This window comes from Rhinatrema bivittatum, chromosome 2, assembly GCF_901001135.1.
Source record: "Rhinatrema bivittatum chromosome 2, aRhiBiv1.1, whole genome shotgun sequence".
Lineage (NCBI taxonomy): Eukaryota > Metazoa > Chordata > Amphibia > Gymnophiona > Rhinatrematidae > Rhinatrema > Rhinatrema bivittatum.
The window spans coordinates 658,522,261-658,545,921 of record NC_042616.1 but is presented as its reverse complement, the minus strand read 5'-3'; the positions used below and the strand labels follow the sequence as shown (position 1 = coordinate 658,545,921).

The 23,661-nt window shown below is 45.0% G+C and overlaps 1 protein-coding gene across 1 annotated transcript in view; it reads right to left on the bottom strand.

Moving 5' to 3' along the window:
* The window catches only part of MCMDC2 (minichromosome maintenance domain containing 2), a 298,944-nt gene that overhangs the window by 262,409 nt on the left and 12,874 nt on the right, over nt 1-23,661 (bottom strand). Inside the window, exons 2-3 of the mRNA XM_029591416.1 lie at nt 20,798-20,928; nt 1,174-1,233 (exon numbers count right to left, since the gene is read on the bottom strand). Coding sequence (XP_029447276.1) covers nt 1,174-1,233; nt 20,798-20,928 — 191 coding nt within the window. The remainder of the gene's footprint in view (nt 1-1,173; nt 1,234-20,797; nt 20,929-23,661) is intronic.

Sequence of the window (23,661 nt, the reverse complement as noted above, 5' to 3'; positions counted from 1 at the left end):
AACCGGACGCCGGCAAAATTGAGCGTCCGGTTTTCGGCCCGACAGCCGCCAGCCCATTTTAATTTTTTTTTCTTTTTTTTACTTTTTTACTTTTTGGAACCTCCGATTCAATATTGCCATGATATTAAGTCGGAGGGTGCACAGAAAAGCAATTTTTCTGCTTTTCTGTGCACTTTCCCGGTGCCGGCAGAAACTAGCGCCTACCTTTGGGTAGGCGCTAATTTCTTAAAGTAAAATGTGTGGCTTGGCTGCACATTTTACTTTCTGTATCGCGCGGGATTACCTAATAGGGCCATCAACATGCATATGATGGGTGATAGTAGGACTCCAGTCTGAGGGATCGTTGCAGCAATGCAGAAGAGGAGTGGTTGGGTTATTCCTTCTTGTCTTTAGATGATGAGATAAAGAAACTGCTCACTGAAGTCGAACACCCCTGTTCTAGAGCTTGAGAGAAGCTCATCCAGGTTGACACATGAATCTATTCAGTATGCATATCTTCTGAGATAGAACTATACATATAGAGGTAGATTTTAAAAACATATGTGCACGCGAACAAAAGTACACCGGATTTTATAAGATACAAGGGGGTGCACATTTGTGCAACTTGTGTGCGCCGAGCCCTGCGCGCGCTGCCCTTTCCCTCCGAGGCCGCTCCGAAATTGGAGCGGCCTCGGAGGGAACTTTCTTTCTACCCCCCCACACATTCCCTTCCCTTCCCCTACCTAACCCCCCCCCCCCCCCCCGGCCCTATCTAGACACCCCGCCCCCTACCTTTATCGGAAAAGTTACTACTGCCTCCGGGCAGTAGTAACTTATGCGCGCCGGCGCAGCAGGCCCCGACACAGGCTGCTGTGTCGGGGCACTTGGCCACGCCCCCGTATCGCCCACATGCCCCCGGACACGCCCCGGCCGCCCCTTTTTGCAAGCCCCAGGACTTACGCGCGCCGCCGAGCCTATGCAAAATAGGCTCGGCGCGTGCAGGGGGGGTTTGGGGTAGGTTTTCGGGGGGTACGCGCGTATCTTAGAGCTATATATATAGCAATACAAAACTAATTTTGACAAATTCACTTTATGAGAAAAAACTTTAAAAAATATATATCTTAAAGATTTTTTTCAAGAAAGACAAATTATTGCTACATTTTGAAGCCAATTTGCAAAAAACTACCAGCTTACCTGAGCTTCTGTCTGTAACTGGGGAATTAAAGATAATGTTTGGATAGATATAGCACAAACCTGTAATTCAGAAACAAATCTAAATTCACAAAGTAAAGATTAGCAGCATTCAGGGTCTTGAAATCCTATCTACATCCATCACTAGCTAAGACAATCTTTTATTTTGTTGTGGAAAATATGTCCACTTTTTCTACTCTGTCCTTTTTTAAATGTTCTCTACTCTGATAGATTACTTTTAGAATTTTCCATTGAAATGCAACTAAAAATCAACATTGGAATGCTAATAAGCGAAATGAAAGTGCATGCCTCACTGGATGCTGAGCTATTTCATAAATATTGCCGCTCTATCTTATTTTGAAAACTTGTTCTGAAGCTATGTTGGGGATCACTTATTTTATGAGACACAAAGGTAGTAGACACAGGACAAGGATACTGTTTATTCACTCTTATTCCCAATTAAAAAGGATGAATTGATATCACACCACAAACTACTGCAATGGTGGCCAAAATATACATGCCCAAAACAGGAATAGATTAAGGATAGTATGGAAAGAAATGCTAGAGAGTAATTTCATTTACAATATGACTAAGTCAATTTTCTGATTAGAACTCTCTTATAAAGGAGAACTGCAATAAGTAAATAAGTAATTCCAATCAATCAAATATAAAAGCTCACTAGAAAGGAGAAATTACTACTTACCTGATAATTTGCTTTCCTCTAAGGAAGGCAGGCCAATCCACACCAGTGGGTTATGCACTTCTACCAGCAGATGGAGACAGAGTAAAGCTGACTCGCTGATGTCACTGATATACAGCCCTGCCCTGACATCAGACTGTCCCTATTTCTAGAAAAGTCAAATTGTAGGCACACTGATTATACTTGAACATGACTGTTAACATTCAGCCACTCATGCTTCCAACCAACTGGGAAACACTGAGTTTAGCAAAAAAGTTAACATCAACTAATCTTAGGGGCTGGTTATGTCCTTCAAATGAATTAATAGAAATGACACTCTTCATCATCCACATATAAAGGATGAACTAAAAGCAAGTAGGCAGCTCCGGGGGGGGGGGGGGGGGGGGGGGGGGGGGGGGGGGGCTGTGGATTGGACTGCCTTCCTTAGAAGAAAGGAAATTATTAGGTAAATAGTAATTTCTCTTCCTCTGCACTCAGGCAGGCCAATCCACAACAGTGGGATGTACCAAAGCTACTCCCAAAAAGGGTGATAGGCCGCCCGCGGTCCCATCAACATTGCACATGTGAAAGCCGCATCCTCCTGAACCCTAACATCTAAGCGGTAATGCTTAGAGAAAGTGTGCAAGGAGGACCACGTCGCTTCCCAGCAAATCTCGATGGGAGACAACAACCAAAGCTCCGCCCACAAAACCATCTGAGCTCTAGTGGAATACACCCTAACCCGCCAATGTAATGGGACATCTGAATCCACATAGGCAGTTGTGATGACTTCTTTCACTCAATGGGATATTGTCACCCACGTCACCACTTTGCCTTGTTTACCTCCACCATGGAGTACAAACAGTCGATCAGACTTCCTGAAAGAGCAAGAAGCAGATGCTGCGTGACATCCAAGACATGCATCAGATGATAATCCCGCTCATCTCTATCCCTGTCCAGCATGGGCAGGGGAAATAGACAGATTCAAATGAAACTCCGAAAACACTTTTGGCAAAAAGGAAGATACAGTCCTAAGCTGAACTGTCTTCAGAGTCACACAGAAACAGCTCACGGCAAGAAAGAGCTTGCAATTTGGAGCCCCACCATGCCGAACAGAGTGCTAGCAGAAAAACCATTTTCAAGGTGAGCAGCTGCAAAGGGAGACCACATAGTGGCCAAAATGTAGGACTCACCAAAAATGCAAGACCAGATTCAGGTCCTAAAGAGGCACCAGTAGATGTAGATGCTTTACTCCCTTCTAGAAGCTGGACACATCTGAATAGGAAGACAAGGGTCTACCATTGACCCTCCCCCCCTATAGCAAGTGAGAAATGCTACCTGTACCTTCAGGGTGTTTAAAGCCAAGCCTTTAACCAAACCTTCCTGCAAAAATTCCAGTATCAGTGGAATTTCAACTTTAAGAGGGTGAGAACCTTGCTCCTCACACCAGCTCTCAAACACTCTCCAAACTCTAACATAAACTAGGGATGTAGAAAACCTCCTGACCCAGAGCAAAAGTGGAAATCACTGCAGAAGATTAACCACACTTCAGCAACCAAGCCCTCTCAAGGGCCAACTGTAAGACAAAGCTGACCCGGATCATCATGTAGTATTGGCCCCTGATGCTACAGATCCTTCCTGAGTGGCAGTCTGAGAGGTCTGTCCACCTATAGCCTCTGAAGATCAGCATTCCATGGCATCTGTGGCCAATCCAGAGCCACCAGAAGTACGGTTTCCGTCTGACTCAAGATTTTCTGAATGACCTTGCCTCTGATTGGCCATGAAGGGAAGACATATAAAATTCCGCTCCATGGTCAGAACTGAACTAGAGTATTGATTCCCAGCACTCTCGTATCCCTTCTGTGACTGAAAAACCATGGTACCTTCGCATTGTTGGAGCTCGCCATCAAATCCAGGTTGGCTGACCCCAACGCGTCTCTATGAGTTGAAAGGCCTTGTCTGACAACTCGTACTCTCCTGGGTACAAGACCTGTCTGCTGAGGAAGTCTGCCCATAAATTGTCCTTCGCAGCAATATGGAAGATGGATATGTCCTGAAGATGTTGTTCGCCCACACCAGGAGCATATCTATCTATGCCGACACCTATTGGCTTCTGGTTCTGCCTTGATGATTGATGTAGGCCACTGTTGTGGCATTGTCTGATATTATCCTTATGGCTCAAGCTTCCAGCCACTCATCGAACCTCAAGCATGCCAGTCAAACTACATGCGCTTTCAAGTGATTGATGGTCTATTGCTGCTCCTTGGCATTCCATCGACCTTGCACCTCCAACTCTTGACAGTTAGCCCCCTAATGAAGAAGGCTTGCATCTATCATGAGCACTAAGCAGTCCGGTGTCTCCAAGGGAACTCCCTTCCTGAGATGATCTGCTTTTAACTACCTCTGCAACTGGATGCTCACCTCCAATGGCAAGTGGAGTCTCAATGTGTACTCCTGCAACTGCGGATTTCATCGGGAAAGCAACGCTTGCTGAAGGGGCCTCATGTACATCCTCGCCCAGGGAACTACATCCAATTTGGCTGCCATCAATCCCATGATCTGCTGGTAAGACCACACTGTCGGGCAACTAGTCTGTCTCAAGTCCTGACTTGAGTAACCAACTTCTGATTGTGACTCTCCGGCAGAAACACTCTGCCCTGCTCTGTATCGTATCACATGCCAAGATACTCTAGCATCTGAGATGGCTGCAAACTGTTTTTGGCCAAGTTCACCACTCAGCCTAGCTCCTGAAGCAAGGTGTTAGTGTTCGTGGTAGTTGTGGGTGGATCCTTGGGCCGGTGGCAGATGACCACGCCCCTGGGGGAAGATCCCAAGAGGGACCACCGGTTAGGCTCAGAGTATGGAGACAGACACACACACTAGTTCTTTTATTAAACAGTATATGGACCACCAGAGATGGCAGTAGTGAGCTGGAAGTGCCCGGCTGGGCTGTAGCCCCTCAGATACTGAACAGTGATCCTGGATAACTGAGCTGTAGAGAAACTGAATATAGTGAGTAGGCAGAGTATGCAGAGTTCAGGAACAGAACCTTGATGGTAACACTCACACAATAGTCTCTTAGAAGCAGCCCAGGAGCTGGAATGAAGTAGGTCCTCGAGGAGCGAGTACCAGTTCCAGACTGCGATCTTAAAAGCAAAAGAGAAAGCGAGGCCCCCGAGGAGCGGGTACCCCTGGTAAGTCCGAGGAAGCAGAGTAGCAAGATATGTGGAGAGCAAATCCCATCCGCCGATACCTGGAGGAAAGCCCTTGCTAACTCGATTCGTTAGCAATTTCAGAGACGTTAAATATCCAGTGAGGATGACATCACCTCAGGGGGATGCCCCTGAGGTTCGCGCCACTGCTGGTACTTGAGTCGGGGCCGCACAGCACGCACGCCCTTAGGCTGTTAGGAAACATGGCAGAGTGCAGCGTCTAGCCAGTCCGGGGACGCTGGAGAAGAATGGCAAGATGACGCCGCGGCAGCCAAACTTCCAACAGGCAAAGAGGGAGTCGCCAAGAGGTAAGGTGGGCGTAGTGGAGATGGGCAGTGACGGTCACAACACAAGGAACATATAAGAAATTGCCATTCTGGGTCAGACCAAGGATCCATCAAGCCAAGCATCTTGTTTCCAACAGTGGCCAATCCAGGCTACAAGTATCTGGCAAGTACCCAAAAACTAAGTATATCCCATGTTACTGATGCTAGTAATAGTAGTGGCTATTTTCTAAGTCAACTTGATTAATAGCAGGTAATGGACTTCTCCTCCAAGAACTTATCCAAACCTTTTTTAAACCCAGCTACACTAACTGCAAGGAGACCACCTTGCGAGATACCAACTGACTTTCTTCTGCACTTTTGGCCCGAATCAACCAGTCATCCAGATATACATGGACCAGAAACCCCTCCTTGCTGCTACCACCACCATGACCTTGGAGAAGGTACTGGGCACAATAGCCAGCCCGAAGGGCAGGGCCTGAAATTCATAAGGATGTCCCAGAATGGCGAAATATAGGAAACGATGTTCATGGCGAATGGGAATATGTAAATAGGCCCATCAGATCGAGAGCCGTGAGAAAGTCCCCTGTTTATACTGCCATTATTAGGGAACATAGAGTTTCCATCCTGAAGTGAGTCACCCACAAATGTTGATTGACTCCTTCAGGTCCAGGATAGGCCAAAAGGACTCCTTGTCTTTCTTGGGAACGACAAAATAAATGGAATAGCGCCTCGTATTTTCTTACAATCTTTAAACAGGAATTATGGCCTTCAAATCCAACAGCCTCCTTAATGTAGTTTCCACAGCCACTCTCTTCTGTAGAGAGCTACAAGGAGAGACCACAAATGCATCCAGAGAAATTCTAGAGCATAGCCATCTCTTACTACCTCCAGGACCCAATGGTCCATCGTAATTTGGTCCCACCTTTGATAAAAGTGAAATAGACGCTGCCTATCTGTGAACCCTCATGCCTTCATTGCGATGATTGAGATGCTCCAGCCCCAGAGCCCGAATCTTATGAGGCTTCTTAGGCCAAAAGGATTGAGATCTTCCAAAGGGATGAGATTTTTGAGTAGTTGCTCCTCTGTAAGGATAAAACAGACAGGAATCCCTGGAGCAGCCCTTTGTCTCAAAAGGACATAACATCGCTTTCTTGTCCTCTGGCAATCAAGAAACCTTGGATTCACCCCAGCTATTCGCCATCTTCTCTAACTCACTTCCTAATAAAAGAGAACCTTTGAAAAGTAACCTTGTGAGATTGGACTTGGAAATAGTCTGCTGACCAATTTCGCAACCATAACTAGCGCTTAGCTGCTACCATGGGAGCCACTTCTCTAGCAGCTATCCACACCAAGTCACAACCCACATCAGCCAAGAATGTGGCTCCTGGTTCCATCACCGATCTTCCACTGGACCCCGCTCCTTGGGTCTCCTGAGAGAGACGCAAAGCAGCCCAAGCCACCAGGCAGCAGCAAGAAGCAATTTGCAAATTCATTGCCATGGCCTCAAAGGCCTGTTTAAGGATGGCCTCAATCCTTCTATCCTGAGCATCCATTAGCCCTGCTGCTCCTTCAAGTGGGATAGTGGTATGCTTGGTAGCACCACCTTCAGGAATTGTAACTGTTCCATTATCTTTGGATCCAAGGGGTACAAACCCGGCAAAACATACCTTTAAAACTTTCCTCTAGGGTGTTCCACTCAAAGTCAATTAACTCTTGAATTGGATCCAAGAGAGGAAAGAAACAGGACACTTTGCATAAAGTGACCAATATGGGATCTTTCTTTTGTAAGCCCGTAGCAACACCTGCATCTACACCGAGCGTCTTCAGGGTCTGAATTAACAGACATGGCAACTCATCTCTGTGAAAAAAGCGGAGTAGAGCCTGATGTGGCTCCAAATTAGGTGGGATTTCTCCCTCTTCCAGAGGTGAGAAAGCCAAGTCTCCATTAGAATCATCCGATGTGTCATTCGCATTCCCTGGACATCTCCAGGGATAACCTCCCTGTGGCATTTGTCCACAGTGGATGACAATTGGGAGGTCCAAGAATGCAATTCCCTTCTTAGTAGGTTGCATCTCCTCCGCTGGATGCCCCTGTAGAAAAGCCTGCAGATCTTGGAAAAATTTCACCCAGGAGAAGGAGGATGGATCCCATACTGTGGCCCACAGGCCCATACCTAGCCCTTTTCGACCCCTCTCCTGGAGATGCCTCTGCCATCGATAACAAGGGGGGGAAGGGAACTGTCTGTGTTGCCTCCCGCCCCACACTCCTCTGGAGCCAAGATAGGCCGAAGGGATGTCCCAACGTTGGCAACATCTGTAGTAGCCAAATCGCCTTGAGCATCTAAACAGTGCTAACACAGGTGTAGAGAAAGTGAAGGCTGGATTGTCCTTATATGGCAAGCCTCACAGAAAGCAAGGTGATTAATCCTTTTTGTTCTTGGCATCATAGTATTTCTAGGCTGTCTCCTGCATGCACACCAATGGTGTCCGGGTGTATGCACTCAAATACGTGCTCAAATCTAAGCCACGGCCTTTTACGCACAAGTACCCAAGCACATGCACGCTCACATCCAGATACCACCTCATGAGAAGAATACATGCACACGCCTAAGCATGCAGGAAATAAATCACTGCCACAGCCTACCCTGCAGCTGACTGAACTAAGCCTGAGAAGTGGGGCCTAGCCAAAAGCTGCTCAATTCGCTGAACCCGAGCCACTTCCACTCTTCACTAACTCCCCAGAGAAGGTAGAGGGAAAAGGGAATAAAAGACAGAATGGAAACGCTGAGGGAAAGGAGGACCTGGTAAGGAAAAAGGCCTAAAACTTCCCTCCTAACTCTTTTTTACCTGAGCTCAGCCCTACCTGGTTGAGAGAACGATTGAGTCACCGACTACAGGGGTAGAGGGCAGAAGCCTTCACCGCCAAGCACTCCCTCATCCATTTTTCCATTTTTTTAAGCCTACGTCTGGCCAAGCTTCCAGACTTAAAGCGTTCAATTGAGGGAGGGACCAAACAGGTGTCACCTCGGGCGCTCAAGCGGTGCATCTGAATCTTCTCCTTGTCGTCTATTTTCTTTCTCTTTTTTTTACCACACGCAATCCCCACAAAGGAGATGCATGTCCATCATCTGCTGGAGATGGAGAATACTGGAAGGCTGATGTCAGGACAGGGCTATATGTCAGTGTCTTCAGCGAGTCAGCTTTACTCTGTCTCTATCTGCTGGTAGGCGTGCATAACCCACTGGTGTGAACTGACCTGCCTGTATGTAGAGGAATATTACATTTATTTTAGCATTCATACAGTACTCTATAACAAATTACAATTCATCCCTTCCCCCAAAAACTTCCAGTGTAAGTGGGTACCTGAATATCTGTTGGTAGTGGCAGTTCTTTGTAGTAAGCTAATGCTCGTTTACAGTCCAGCATATGTAGTAGGACTTCTCTACTATTGTGTGGTTTCGGGAAAAAAGTTGGTAAGGTAATGATCTGATTCAAATGAAAAGCCAAAACTACCTTTGGAAGGAAGGACGGGTGAGTTCGTAAGGTGACTTTGTCATGATAGAATTGAAGGAAGTGGTGAAGACCAGAACTGTGAAGGACTTCAAAGGGGCGTGGGATAAACACTGTGGATCCATAAAATCAAGAGGCCGTCAATAAAGAGTGGGTGGCTCGCCAGAATGACGGCTACTGCCTGGAGATAATACCCTTATTCAATAAACATACACATGGTTACTGTGACTCCAACATCGCTCTAAGCTACAACAGCAAGAGGAAATGTGGAAAAAAGGATTCGCACTCACAAAGTGGGGAGTAGCTGGCCGTGTGCAAGCACAGCAGTGGCAGCCCCGCCCACCACAGAGGAACAGTGTGGGCGGCCTCCAGGCCGCAGAGGTGGAAGCAGGACGGCGGCGGCCCTGACTGCTGCAGGAGGAGCAACGGCATCAGGAGAACAGGTAAGCTGGCAGAGGAGGTGAGAGGCTGCTCGCGGGCCTAGCTGTGAGCAGAATCGCAACACGAAGGACCTTGAACGGATAATGTTTGCCGTTTACTTGAAAACAAAGGTAACGCTATGAAGCTGGGTGCATTGGGATGTGAGTATATGCATCCTTTAGGTCCAGAGAGCACATCTAATTGTTGGGTTGTAGAAAGGGTAAAATTGTTTTCAGAGAAGACATCTTGAATTTTTATCTCTGAAGGTATCTGTTTAGAGGCCTGAGGTCCAGAATCAGATGTAAGCCTCCTCTCTTTTTGGGGCTGAGGAAGTACTGGGAGTAAAACCCATAATGGTGATGGTGATGCAGTAGCTCTTGAATCATGTGTTGACGAACAAGTAACACTGGGCAACAATGAAAGTGTTACTGACCTAAAAAGGTCCTACTCTGTAGAATCTTGATGTGCTGAACACGAATATGACCATGAAAAGTTTTTATTGGCTCTCGTTTTGAAGATATTTAATATAGTTCACTTTCTATGTTTAGTCATGTAAATTTATCCAGTAGGACTATAAATAAGCCTAGAATGATGTAATATTGCATCATATTGCATAATACCATCATGCACACATCATCCAGAGTTTATTATATCATTTTCTGATGCAATGCAGTTCTATTGCCATGCTGCTGCTGAGTAAGCTGACGTCAGCAGTGTACTATATGAAGCCCAGTCAGAAAGGGTGAGCATTTGAAATATTCATGCTGACTGACTACAGCTGGACACTCCGCAGAGATGCTCCCGAACAAGTGTACAAGAGACAAGCAAAAAAATCTAAGACGTAGTCTATGACTTCATTTTTCAAACAGTATTAACCGTAGGTCTCCTACTATTGGCATGCAGTTCAAGATTATATTATTGCATATTACAAAAAAACTAGAGCCAATTTTGCATTTTCACAGTCACATTCGGGTTTAGCACATGGAAATTTATAAGAATTGACTAATTTCATTTCTGTAACATGACTTTTGTGAAAATTTGTTGTCCAGTGTAATTGTATCTCTTGAAGAAGACGTGGGACTTCCTCTATCTTCTGCGAAGGGGGGCTAAATGTGGTAACTTTGGCGTTGATCGGAATTTCAGTTGATACCCTTTCTTTATTATACTGAGTACCCAGCGGTCTGATGTGATTTGGCTCCACTCCTGATAAAAAGAAAGGAGTCAACCACCCATGGGTAGTTGTTGCTGTGGCCCGGTCTGGCTCAAAAAGACTGTTGTGGTTTTGGAACAGCCAGCTGTGTTTGTTTTGGTGTTCTCTGAGATTGATTTTGTCCCCGAATCAGAGTGGTATTTGATTGTGTTCTCGGTTGGTAAGGCGGAGATCCGTAAGATGTCCATGGTCTATAAGAATGCCTAGGATAAAATGGTTTCCTGTAGGGTGGGTAGTTATGCCTCGGAGGGGCTTGGTCAGCGGGCATTGTTAGAGATGAGACTGCTACGCTCTGTTCTTTTAATTGCGTTACTGTCTCTCTGAGCTTCTCCCCAAATAATGTGTCTCCTCTATATGGGAGGTCCACCAATTTGTCATGGACTTCTCAGATTGCACTTGCTCGAAGCCACGCTATTTTTCAGGCTGCTATAGCTGACACTGAAATTCGAGCTGAGGTATCAAACCCTTCATAGACTGTTCGAAGTAGATGACGGAGTCCTTCTTCCATGTCTATTATACCTTGTTTCTGCTGGGTGTCCTGTGAATCTATGTTCAACTCGGCTTTAATGTTTTGTAGACATTCATATAAATATTGAGCAATATAAAATTGGTGTTCCTGGATCTTTGCGTTAAGCATTGCTCCTTGAAACACCTTTTTGCCAAAATCATATAGATATTGACTATCTTTTGTAGGAGGAGGATTGGAATTTAACCTAGATCTTCTTGCTTTCTTCATTGCAGATTCAACCACAATGGATGCATGTGGTAGGTTAGAAGCTCTATAGTGTTTTGATTTTTGCATCCTAAATTTTAGGTCTGTCTTCTTCGAAACTGATGAGCCAGAGAAGGGTAACTCCCATGCTTTATCCAATACGGAGTGGGAAGGTAAAGCTGTAGATTCTGTTGGCATGTCGAAAATTTTTAACAAGACATGTATCTCTGCCCTCTGATCCGGAAGCTTTTTGATCTCTGCTTCAGAGTGCGAGTTCTGCATTGTCTCCTGATCCTGTATTCCAGCTTTGACTCCTGATCCTGCATTCCAGTCCTGATTCCTGATCCTGCGTTCTTGCCTTGCTCCCTGCCTCTGCTCCTCGCCCCTCCGGACGGACCTCCTGGTTTTGGACCTGCCTGATATTCCGACTCTGCCTGATCTCCGCCTGGTAATCCAACTCTGATTGACTTCCGCCTGTCCTGACCTCCAGCCTGTTTCACCGTATTCGCTTGTTCGCTGCCCGTCCTGACCTTTGGCCTGTTCCTGGATCTGTCTATCTGCCGCCTGCCTCGACTTCTGTCTGCCTGATGCTGCTTCAGCTTCTTCCTCTGATTCCACGCCTCGAGAGACCCACACCTAAGTCATGCCGGCTCTGGTACCCAAGGGCTCAATCTGCGAGGAATGAGGGCTGGTAAAGGTGAAGCTCCAGTTGGGTCTTCTCAGCCTGCTCCACCTGCCGACGACGAGGACAAACAGGGGTCTTCTCCTGGTGGTAGCACCAACCTCGTCTCGGCTCAAGGGTCCTCATTTGTAACACATTCCCTTTTGCTTGCCTCCCATCCTTCTCCAGGATCTGCCCCCTGGTGGTGTGGGAAGTTGGTGAATGGTGGGAGTCTATGTGTGTGACACACTCTCTCTTAGGGCTGATACAAGAGTATTGGATGCCCTATACAAACCTTACTGCCTTTCATTTCCCCTTCCCTCCCATCCCCACATAATTAAAATTTATGCATTCCTTTCCATTTTAAAATGTGTTAATTTCCGCAACCTAAAAAGACAGATTGCATATGGAAAATAGACATTCAAAGTACAATCTTCTGAAGCAAAAATATCACTTACAACAACATATATATTATATAGGCATACACTGCAAAAAAACACACTTTCAATAATAGTTTAATAGACTTAATAAATTCCTTTCTCATAGAAATCAAGGCGGTTGGTTTACTGGAACACATATGTATTAGGCCTATGGTAAAATGTATGGGTGTGGACTTGGTCCACAAAAAAGCCATGAATAAACTGAACTACAATTCCAATATGGTAAGCCTTCCATATCATAATTGCCAGCACTCAACTTATGAAAAAGTCATAGTGCAAATATAACATCAGGGCCTAAACAGATTAAAGGAAGGTTGTTGTAGTTTTTGTGTAAGGATTTACATGCTAGCAGAATACCTAAAGCCTCAGTCACACAAGCAGAACACAGATAGACTCTCACCAAAGGCAGAATAAAGAGATCATAAAATATAAATTGAAACGTGCAGACAAAAACTGAACTGGAAATGACATGAAACTAAACTCTGTAAGCAATGCACACAATAAAAAAAAAATAAAACATTAAACATACCAATAAAAATAATGGCAAATCTGCTGATAAATTCAGCCAATTAAAAACATGTATAAAATATTACCAAATACTAATGAGATATTTCAAAACAGAAGATACATCACATCCAATAATTAAAACTAACAAGGATAAAAAAAAACCAATTCTCCCACTCTCTATACCTGGGAGACTTCCAGTCTCCTGAGATTGTCATGAATTGGAGGAGGGTGCACAAACTTTAACCTCTCTCATACACATATACACAGGTACTCTCACACACGCACACACACCCCACCTCCACCTCCCTCTTATACACACACACACCCCACTCCCACCACTCTCTCATATACATACACACACAACACCTCCACCACCCTCTCATACACACACACACACACACACATTCATACACCCCACCTTAATCCCCTGGACTCTGGGCTACAGCCAACGCGCTGCCTCACTCTCTCTTTGCCATGATAGACTCTGCGCTGCCCCACACTCTTGCTGCCATTCTGCACTCTGTGTTGCAGTCACTGCACTTCCCCACTCTCTCTCTGCATCAGCATTGCCACGGGTCCTTTCTTTTGCTGGCAGGGAGAAAATCAGTAGCGTGGTCAGGCGAAGCAGAGGTCTGGACTAGGAAATGATCAGTAGCGTGGTCAGGCGAAGCAGTGGTCGTGTCCAGGAGAAGATCAATAGCATAGTCAGGCAAAGCAGTGGTCAGGTCCAGGAGAAGATCAATAGCGTAGTCAGGCAAAGCAGCGGAGAGGCTCGCCACGGAGCACAGGAGTCAGTAGTAGAACCAGGAGTGCCGGGGACGGAGCCAGTGGCCTGCAGCCACGAGGGAAGTGGAGCCAGACACTGGATTAGGCAGCAGAGGGTAAGAGGACCTGGCCACAGGCCTGCCGCAGCCGGCACACGCAACACATGGTCATGTTTCACTAGCCTTGAACACCTTACACTGGTTGCCAGTCTCCTTCAGAAATAAGTTTAAAATTCTGTCTTTTTCAAAATCCTTGTATAATTGAGGACCCCCAGTATTTGAAGGATCGCTTGACTCTCTATATCCCTATGAGATTTCTATGTTCAGCTCAGGAGGTATTATTAGAGATTCCAGCTGTGAAGGAAGTCAGACTAATGAAACTAGAAATAAAGTGTTTTCTTGACTAGGCCTTTCTCTTTGGAATTCCCTTCCAAAAGAGTTACATACTATGGAATATTATCTGAGCTTTCAGAAGTCATGTAAAACCTGAGGGGTAGATTTTATAAAAGTATGCCTGCACGTATTCTTTAAAATCCGGGGTCGGCGCTGAGCCGCGCAGCCTGCCTCTGTTCCCTCCACCCCCCGCACCTTCCCCTCCCTTCCCCTGCCTAACCCCCCCCCCCCAGCCCTATCTAAACCTCCCCTACCTTTGTTGCACAAGTTGCGCGCGCCGGGCCAGCCACCGGCGCACCATGGTCTGGTCCGGGGGCTGGTCCGGAGGCCATGGCCATGCCCCCGGAATGCCCCCGATGACGCACCAGCCGCGACACGCCCCCGCTGATGCGCCAGCCGCGACATGCCCCCGACACGCCCCCCCAGGAAAGCCCCGGGGCTTACGCACGTACTCCTTTGAAAATCTGGCCCTTACTGTTTACATCTGCTTTTATCTAAACTTTTTCTTTTATTGTAGTTGTTTCTGCAATGTTTATCATTAAGTTATTGTTGATTGTTTTGTTGTTTTTATTTTTATATGTGGTCTGTTATATTTTGCTATATGTTTTAATGTTTTTATTGATTGTATTTTATGTTGCTTGTTTTCTATTGCCTTGAGCTTCTTGTTGGAGAGGCAGGAAGGGTGGCTTAGTAACACATTTATAAATAAGCAAGTTTGCTTTCCATAAACATTGCTTTCCGTAGATAGCAGGATGAATTAGCCATGCTGTTTGGGGGACATCATCCGACGGCACTCTTGCGGACTTCTTTCTTCAAGACAAAGCTTTGATCTGCTGCGCCTGTGGGCACTTACCACATGCAGCGCATCATCAGTCTCCTCAGAGATTAACAAAGCTAGGCGGCAGCACTGTGGTTGGAAAGGATTAGAACAGACATGTCCAGGGAGGAGGGAGGGTACTCATGGCTAATTCATCCTGCTATCTACGGAAAACATTGTTTATGGTAAGCAAACTTGCTTGTTTCCGTTGATAAGCAGGCTGAATTAAACCATGCTATATGGGAGTCCCAAGCTCGGGTACAAAACAGAACGGAAAGGGAAAGGACGAGGGTGGAACAACCCATGTTACCAAGCCACCCTTCCCGTTCCATGCCTTTTCCTTTGCGATTCCCCTCTTTTTTTTTTTCACCGTATCTCCCCAGTGGACATGTCTGTCTGGCTAACCACACTTGACAACACTGCATGCCCCAACCTGCTATCTGAAGCCGCCAGTTGGTCTAGGCAGTAGTGAGAGGTGAAGGTAAGGATAGATGACCATGTTGCCGCGCTACAGATATCTTCAATCAATACGTTGCGAAGATGAACATTGGAGGATGCTGTTGCTCACACTTGATGCGCCTTGACGGATCCCGCCAAGTGTGGACTTTTGGCAGAACTGAATGAAATCTGCGATCCAGGTGGAGATTGTTCTCTTGGAGACTGCCACGCCCATTGAGTTGGGATTAAATGAGACGAACAACTGTGTTGAGCGCCGGTGAGGCTGCGTCCTTTGTTTATAGTACGCTAAAGCGCTTTTACAGTCCAAAGAGTGAAGTAGTCTCTCCTGCTTATTATTATGTGGTTCAGGAAAGAAGATAGGAAGGGATATGGCTTGATTGATGTGAAAAGCTGACACTACTTTCGGGAGGAATTTAGGATGTGTCCTGAATACTACTTTGTCATGATAAAACTGTAAATAAGGCAAGAAGTGTACCAAGGATTGGAGCTTGCCCACCCGTAGAGCAGAGGTGATAGCCACTAGAAAAAACACTTTCCAAGTGAGGAATTTCAGAGGGACAGATTACAGGGGCTTGAAGGGATCACTCATCAGAGCAGACAAAACCACATTCAAATCCCAAGGCACTAGAGGTTGTCTGATGGGAGGATGAAGGTGAAGAAGGCCTCTCATGAAACGAGATACCAATGGATGGGAAGCCACCGAGGAATCTATATCTCTCTCATGGTAAGCAGCTAGAGCACTTAAATGAACCCTTATTGACGTGGCGAGACCAAGTTCTGAAAGATGGAGCAGGTAATCGAGAAGTTCCCTTGGCGACGAAAAAAAGGGGCTAATATGATGATCTTGACACCATTGCGCATACCTTTTCCACTTGAAGGAATAATTCCGTCTGGTTGAGGGCTTCCTTGCCACTATAATAATGTGTTGAATGCCTGGTGAGAGAGCTAAACCTTGTAAGATTTTGCATTCAACATCCAGGCCATTAGCTGGAGCGAAGGGTGGAGAGAGTAAAGTAGAGAGACCCCCTTCTTGAGTTAAGAGATCTGGGTCTTGACTGAGATATATTGAGCGGTTCTCAGAATACTGCACCAGATATGCAAATCAGGGTTGCCTTGGCCATGCTGGAGCTATGAGAATTATACAAGTCTGGTCCTGGATCACCTTTTGAACTGTTCTTGAGCTCAGAGGTATCGCAGGAAAGATGTATAGGAGGCCCATCAAACAAGACAGGAGAAAGGCATCTCGTGATTTCCTGAGTCGGCTGGGCAGACTCAACAGAACTGTGCTACTTTCTGTTTTTGTTCGGTGGCAAAGAGATCCAACCAAGGCTGACCCCACTGCAGGAAGATCTTGTTGGCTACTGACTGGATGATGGACCATTCATGAGGGTGAAACACACTTCTAAGTTAATCTGATAACGTGTTCGGTATTCCGGGTAAATACATCGCATGTAGAGTTACTGAATTTTCGATGACCCACTCCCAGATCCATACTGCCTCTCGGCAAAGGAGCCAGGAGCCCAAACCTCCCTGTTTGTTCACACAGAACATGGCCACCTGATTGTCTGTTTGAATCATAAGGGCATTGCCTCGTAGTAGATGAGCGAAGGCCCTTAAAGCATATCTTATGGCTCTTAGTTCTAGAAGGTTGATTTGGTAGGACTGTTCATCTAATGACCATAGGCCCTGTGTCCTATAGCGCAGAAGATGAACACCCCAACCCTGAGTGGACGCATCTTTGCTGAGGACAAAATTGTGAGGCGGATCCTGGAGGGGGGACTCCATTATCAGCAACCCCGGCTCCAGTCACTAATGAATGTCTCTGCGCATGGAGTCCGACAAGGTTATCTTCCTTGTCATGTGTTGGCAGTATTGGGTCCATTGAGACTTTAAGCCCCATTGAAAGCATCTGATGTGAAGGCGGGTGTGGGAGACTACATGAATGGCTGATACCATGTGTCCCAGGAGTACAAGCAACTGGCACACCGAGATTACTGATCTGCATAGTAAGTCTATACAGAGATGATGAAGCCTTTCGATTCTTTCTTGCGGAAGGAAGGCACATGATTGGATAGAGTCTATCCTCACTCCTATGAATTGCAGTATCTGGGTCGGTTTGAGTACCAAATTCTTATAGGTGATGAGGAATCCTAGAGACTCTAGGCAAGTGATTGAGTTTCCAGATGTCCTCATAGTGACAACTGGCTGGGGAGACAATCAGCCAGTCATCCAGAAAGGGAAAAATTCAGATTCCCTGGCATCTTAGATGAGCCACTGCCACAGCCAAACATTTGTTAAAAACTCTGGGAGCCGAGGAAAGGCCAAAGAGTAGGATGTTGTATTGGTAGTGAGTCGAAACCACCTGGAAGCACAGGGACTGCCAGCAGGAAGGGTGTATTGGGATATGTGTGTAAGCATCTTTAAGATCCAGAGAACACATCCACTTGATCTTCTGAATGAAGGGAAGGACCAACTTGAGGGATGTCATCTTGAATTTCTCCTTTTGAAGGTGTTTGTTGAGGGAAAATAGATCTAGAAAAGGCCAAAGTCCCCCCTGATTGTTTCATAATAAGGAAATACTGGGAGTAGTATCCAGTATTGATTTGATGTTTGGATACCGGTTGGATGGCCTGCTGATGGAGTAAGGTTTGGACCTTGTGCTCTAGTAGAGTCAGTTGAGAAACATCCTTCAAGTGGCCGGCATGACGGGAAGGGAGGTATGATAGTAAAATCCAGATGATAACCTTCACGTACAATCTTTAGGACTCACTGATCCAAGGTGATCTGACTCCACTCCGAGGGAAAACTGGCATATCCTGCCTCCCACTGGTGAGGCTGTGGCTGGGTTAGCCTCAAAAAGAATGAGGGGGCTTAGAGATTGTTGGCTGTAAGAGCTTCTGTTGTTTGCGATCCCTCTGGTGTCCCCTAGGTTAGGTTGACTGTAACTGCATATGAGGTTGTTAGAACTGTTGGTATGTATGAGTTCTGAATTGTTGAAACTGTTTGAATGGTTTCCTTTGATAATAATAAGGCTTGCGAAGGAGATAGTAAAATCTTTTTGTTGCGAACTGAGAGTCCAACATTGATGACAAAGACTGCACTGCCATGTTTTGCTCTTTTATCTAGGACACTGTGTCCTTCAATCTGTCACCAAACTGGTTGTCGCCCAAGCACAACTTCCCTAATGGAGCTGGAACGGAGCCAAGTTATCCAACGAGCAGCAATGGCAGTGGCAGAAGTCTGGGAAGAGGTTTCGAAGGACTCATAGACTGCCTTCAGCAAATGCTGCAACTCCTCTTCCATATCATAAAAAGGTTGAGGCGTGACTAGCTGACCCGTTTCAGAGCACAAGAACGGCTTCAACGATTGCAGGCATTCATATAGATACTGGACTATATAAAACTGATGTAGTTGGATCATGGATGTTAACATTGCACTTTGAAATGTTTTCTTAGCAAAGTCATCAAGAAGTCTATGTTCCCTCATCAGAGGAGTAGACTCATACAGTCTGGATTTTTTAGTGAGTTTCACTGTTGATTCCATAATCACTGACGCATGTGGGAGCTGGACGACTCCATAGGTTGTGGACTTTTGTAACCTAAATTTCAAATCTAATTTTTGACAGCACCGCATCGAGAACTTTATGGGAAGGCAGGGCCAATAGTTCAGCCAGAGGTTCTAAAATCTTTAGAATTCCAAACACTTTTTCCCAAGGGTCAGGGAGTTACCAGACTTCCACCCCCAGCACATTACCCAGCAAATATGTCAAATCTTCCAGGGGAGAAAAGTGGTCTGGCAGCTCTTCTGGCAGGTCCACTGGAATACCCATCGAGCTGGTGGAGAGTACAGATGGACCAACTGAGGTGACGGCTGAGAGTCCTCCCCCTTATCTGGAGTCGCGAATACAGGCACCTTTGGAGAGGCAGAGTCACAGTCAGGAAGCCCTTTACCACTCAGACCCGCAATATGCGGGGGCGGAAAACCTGGATACCAAGAGGAGAATAAATTCCTTATGATTGCTGAAATCTGATCCATATCCTGTTGGGACTGGGCCAAAGGTGGATTTGAAGTGGGACCACTGTTTTTCCAGAGCTATGGGAATGCTTCCCACGAGGGTGCATGGCTATAGACAAGATGTCTGAGGAAGGTTGTGTCTGGACCCAGGAACCCTTGTCCAGTGGAGTTGATTTGTCTTTTGGAGAAAGTTCCTCTTGAAGAATGAAGCGTTGAAGATGAGAATGTGTAGATAAGTCTGAATAGACGGTACATTCTCCCTGGGAGGAGGACGACCTGGAACTAACACACACAGGCTTGGGAGGGGAAGCCCAAGGGGGTTGTGACAAAATGTTCAAGATCAGGTCCACACGCTGTTTAGTATGAGATGGGGATGTAGGTCCCAGTCTCCTTCTCTTGTTATGTAGGCCCCCTGGGGTTCATCTTCCCAATGAGAAGAAGTGGGTTTCCTTTTGCCATCACTCTTGAATGACGCATGCGCCGAGAAATCTGGGCTGTGCTTCATGAAGGCATTGTGCGTGGTAGGACACCGCATCTGTGTAAATGCGCTGTGAGTCTTGGAGCACACAGTCTCTTGCGTCGAAAACACCTGTGTCTGTGCCTACTTTGATGTCTGCGCCAATGCTTCATGAGTGATAGCCGGAACGACGTAGCCCTTCTTATAGGACAACTCTCTTGCCACTTGCGTGGATGCATTGAAGAGGCATTTGGAGTCCGATGCAGACGTCTTGTCAGTGTGCTGGTGCGAGACTTTTGTCTGCGCCAATGACGCAATGGTGCCCGAATCAGTTCTGGGATGACCTGCGGGTCCTGGTCTGGGTTTTGCCAGTGCCTAAGGGACCCTTTCACCCAATGGTTCACTATGGCTGGCCTTCGACTTTACCTGCGGTTCCCATGGAGGAGGCTCTCCGTGGACGTCGTGGGTCAAAGTTTTAGGGCATGGAGAAGAATGAGTTGAGGGCCGTGGGGAGGGCACACAACTCCCCAAAGGGGAGGAAGTTCCTTCCTTGTCCTGAAGATAGGCTATCTTTACATCCCTCTGCCTCTGTGCCCGTGGAGACAAATGGCTTCAGTCTTTACACGACACGTGGTCTGGGCTGAGGCAGAGGTAACAGTAGTTATGATTGTCAGTGACGGATATTGTGTGTCCATGCTGATAATATTTGAACCCCAGCTTTTTGGACGTCAATAGCACTGAAAAGTGCTTTTGTGTTATCGCTAGTGAGAAAAGAAGAGGAAAAACTCAAATGAGGAGATATGATGGAGAGGAAAAACACATCTTTGCGTGAGTGCGGAAAAATGAAGACTGAGGAGACTGATGACGCGCTGTGCTCGGGAAGTGCCATGCAGGTGCAGCAAATCAAAGCTTTGTTTTGAAGAGAGAAGGTCTGCAAGAGTGCCTTCAGATGACATCACCCAAACAACATGGCTAATTCAGCCTGCTTATTGACGGAAAAAAATAAATACTGTACATGTTATTTAAGATACATCCTTTGTTAAATCTTTCAAGCATTAGGAACCATAGTAGCTCTAAGTACTTACTGACTGAAAAATCTGTGCAGCTTTCATAGGTTCATGCAAGACATAATTTCCAAGAGTTGCATTCAGCTCAGCAACATCAGAAGGATTTATAGATAAAAGAAACCGATAAACAGCATAACTCTGTTTGGAATCTGTAAAAATAAATAATCAGTCACATTGGATTTTACTAAATGAATCAAGTAGTGTGGTTGTGGTATTAGTCCACTTAGATATGCAGAAATAAAGACCAATTACAATGTTGTAGGTGATACCTTCCTTTTTATTGGGCTAACTTAATACCCAGCGCTAGAAAAACTAAGAACAATCATAATACTTATATAGCCAATACACTTGGAGAATGAATCACTGAAAGAAATATTCCCTGCTCTTCCAGTTCTAGCTTTCTGACAACTACCTAATGTAGCAGGGTCCCCATATGAGTTGTTAACTTCATCTGGGGATCTACATTTACCAGGGTTCATCCGGTGGGTGGGGGTGGAAGATAAACTTCCAGGGCCCTAGGTATATCTAAAGAATATTCCACTGCTCCAATCCTCTGTACCCTGGGGTGCCACTTTGATACAGGGGTAACCACAATAACTACTGAAAAGTAACACCAAACACAGGTGCCAGAAGCAAAAATAAAAGAACAGAGTCCACTTTGGTGTTCAAAGTAAAAGTTTACTTGCAGAAAAATAAAGTCCCAACCAGCATGGAAACATCAAACTGCATAAAAATCATAATAGTCAAAACTGTGGTTTCTGTGTCCCTGTTGCACCACATTCAGGCTTAATGATCCCTTCCCATTGGATAGTAGGGTACTGGGCAGCTCCAGCATAAACTAGGAAAACAGGAAGTACCAAAATCCAAAAATAGAATCCACGATTATCACAATCTCTATAAATCTCCTTGCCCTTGTTTTTGCATTACAGCGTGGATTTAAAGATCAGAAACTCAGCCATTCAAGATACCAAGGGGGGGGGGGGGGGGGAGCCCTACTTTCTAGACTGGTCAAGAAAGTCCAAAAATGATCAAATCTAATGCAGACTCTTTCTCTTCTGATCAAAACTCCAAGGAATGAGGCTATGACCATTTACAAAATTCCACTTCTCTCCCTCTCTTCTCCAAGACTGAGGGGCCTAGACAGGGATCTCCACCAACTCCACACCCTCTCTCTTCCAGTATCACCTGCCCTCTGACTCTGAGCATGCTCATGGGGATATTTGTATCCTACAAAAAGCTGGGGTCAATGCAAGGGGAGAGTCCAAAAATGCAATCATCACTCCCACTGCCCATAGCTGGAAAAACTGGTGGAGTTGAAATAGTGACCGGCATAGCCCCCATCACACTAATCTGTAGAAAAAACTAGTAAGAAGAATACTTGTAAGTAAGAATTACTTACAAGTAATAAGAATACTTGTGTTAATGTATTCTGCCTTGAGGCGACTGTTTTAATGTATTTCCGCCCTGGAGGCGACTGTTCAGTTCCTTGTAAACCGGTGCGATATGTATTCTTTACAGGAACATCGGTATATAAAAATTAAAAATAAATAAATAAATAAAAGAAGAAAGTTTCAAACAAGCTTCAATCTAACTCAGAGAAGAAAATGGCATATAACCCTGAAATATACTGTTTTGTAGACTGTGCCAGCACATAAGAAATACCAAATTGGGTCAGACCAGTGGTCCACTGAGCTTAACATCATTTCTCAAGCATTAGACAATCCATCAAAGGACCATGGGAAATACATTCAAAGAAAGAAATCCTATTCATATTCCTTCACTAATGTAATATATAGTCAATGCAGAAAATATGAAGAAGGATGTTACATTGGTGAAATGGATTATAAATTAAAGATATGAATAAGCCTACACAGACACAATAACACATCACAAGAGCAAGATAACATCTCTGTAGGGGAACATATTTTGAAACCAGGCCACTGTTTCAATGATTTTCTGAACAGGATAATAAAAAGATAATTCAGAACTATCAAGGAACACAAGACATGTGAAACTAAAGTGATCAGACATTTTAAAACAAATATAAAAGGAATTAAAAGAGGCATGCAATTTCTTACTCACTACCAGATATTCTGCTATTAGTGTTCTCTTACTACGCTTAAATTCTTATTACGCTTAACAAATCACCCCACAAACCTTTGTTCTCCCTAACCTTTACTTTATACCACTATTGCAATAAAACGTGATTTATTTGTATATGCAGGCAACAGCATTTTTGCACTAGCCTGCTCATTTTACTTTGACCTGAAAAACTAGTTAGCGTTTTACAGCACTACTATCTATGGTGCTTAATACAGTTGTTTTGCTTTGTAACATACAGGATGGGTTCTGATAAATCTGTTTGTTGTAAAACGAGTCTATACTATCAAAAATTGTTAAAATAATTACTATATAAGAGCTTTTATAAAGGGCTTTGTACTAAAGACAATTATTCAACATGGGTGGGGGTTTGTTTTCATCTTGACCAATATTCTGGTCTCCATATTTTCTAAAAAAACAAAAAAAAACCCACAAAGAATTTTTAACACTTTTTTGAATAAAACATGAATGGTTATATAATCAGTATCAGGCCATTGGAATAGAGATTATTAGAATGTATAAGAATTATGGATTGTGATCCCCTTTGCCATGAAGATAAAAGTCAAAGGAATGAAAATGTTGCTTCTAACACTACTCAAAATAATTTAATTATACTCAGTGCTGAAGTATCTGGGGGTATTTTTGGCTCATTTTTAATAGCACTAGTTTTTTGTAGCTTGCCACAAAAAGCATACAAATTGATCTCTATTGAAAATGGATCTTCTGTCAAAAAATATGCTAATTATCTGTTTTAAAACCTGTAAATATTTATGATCTTGTAC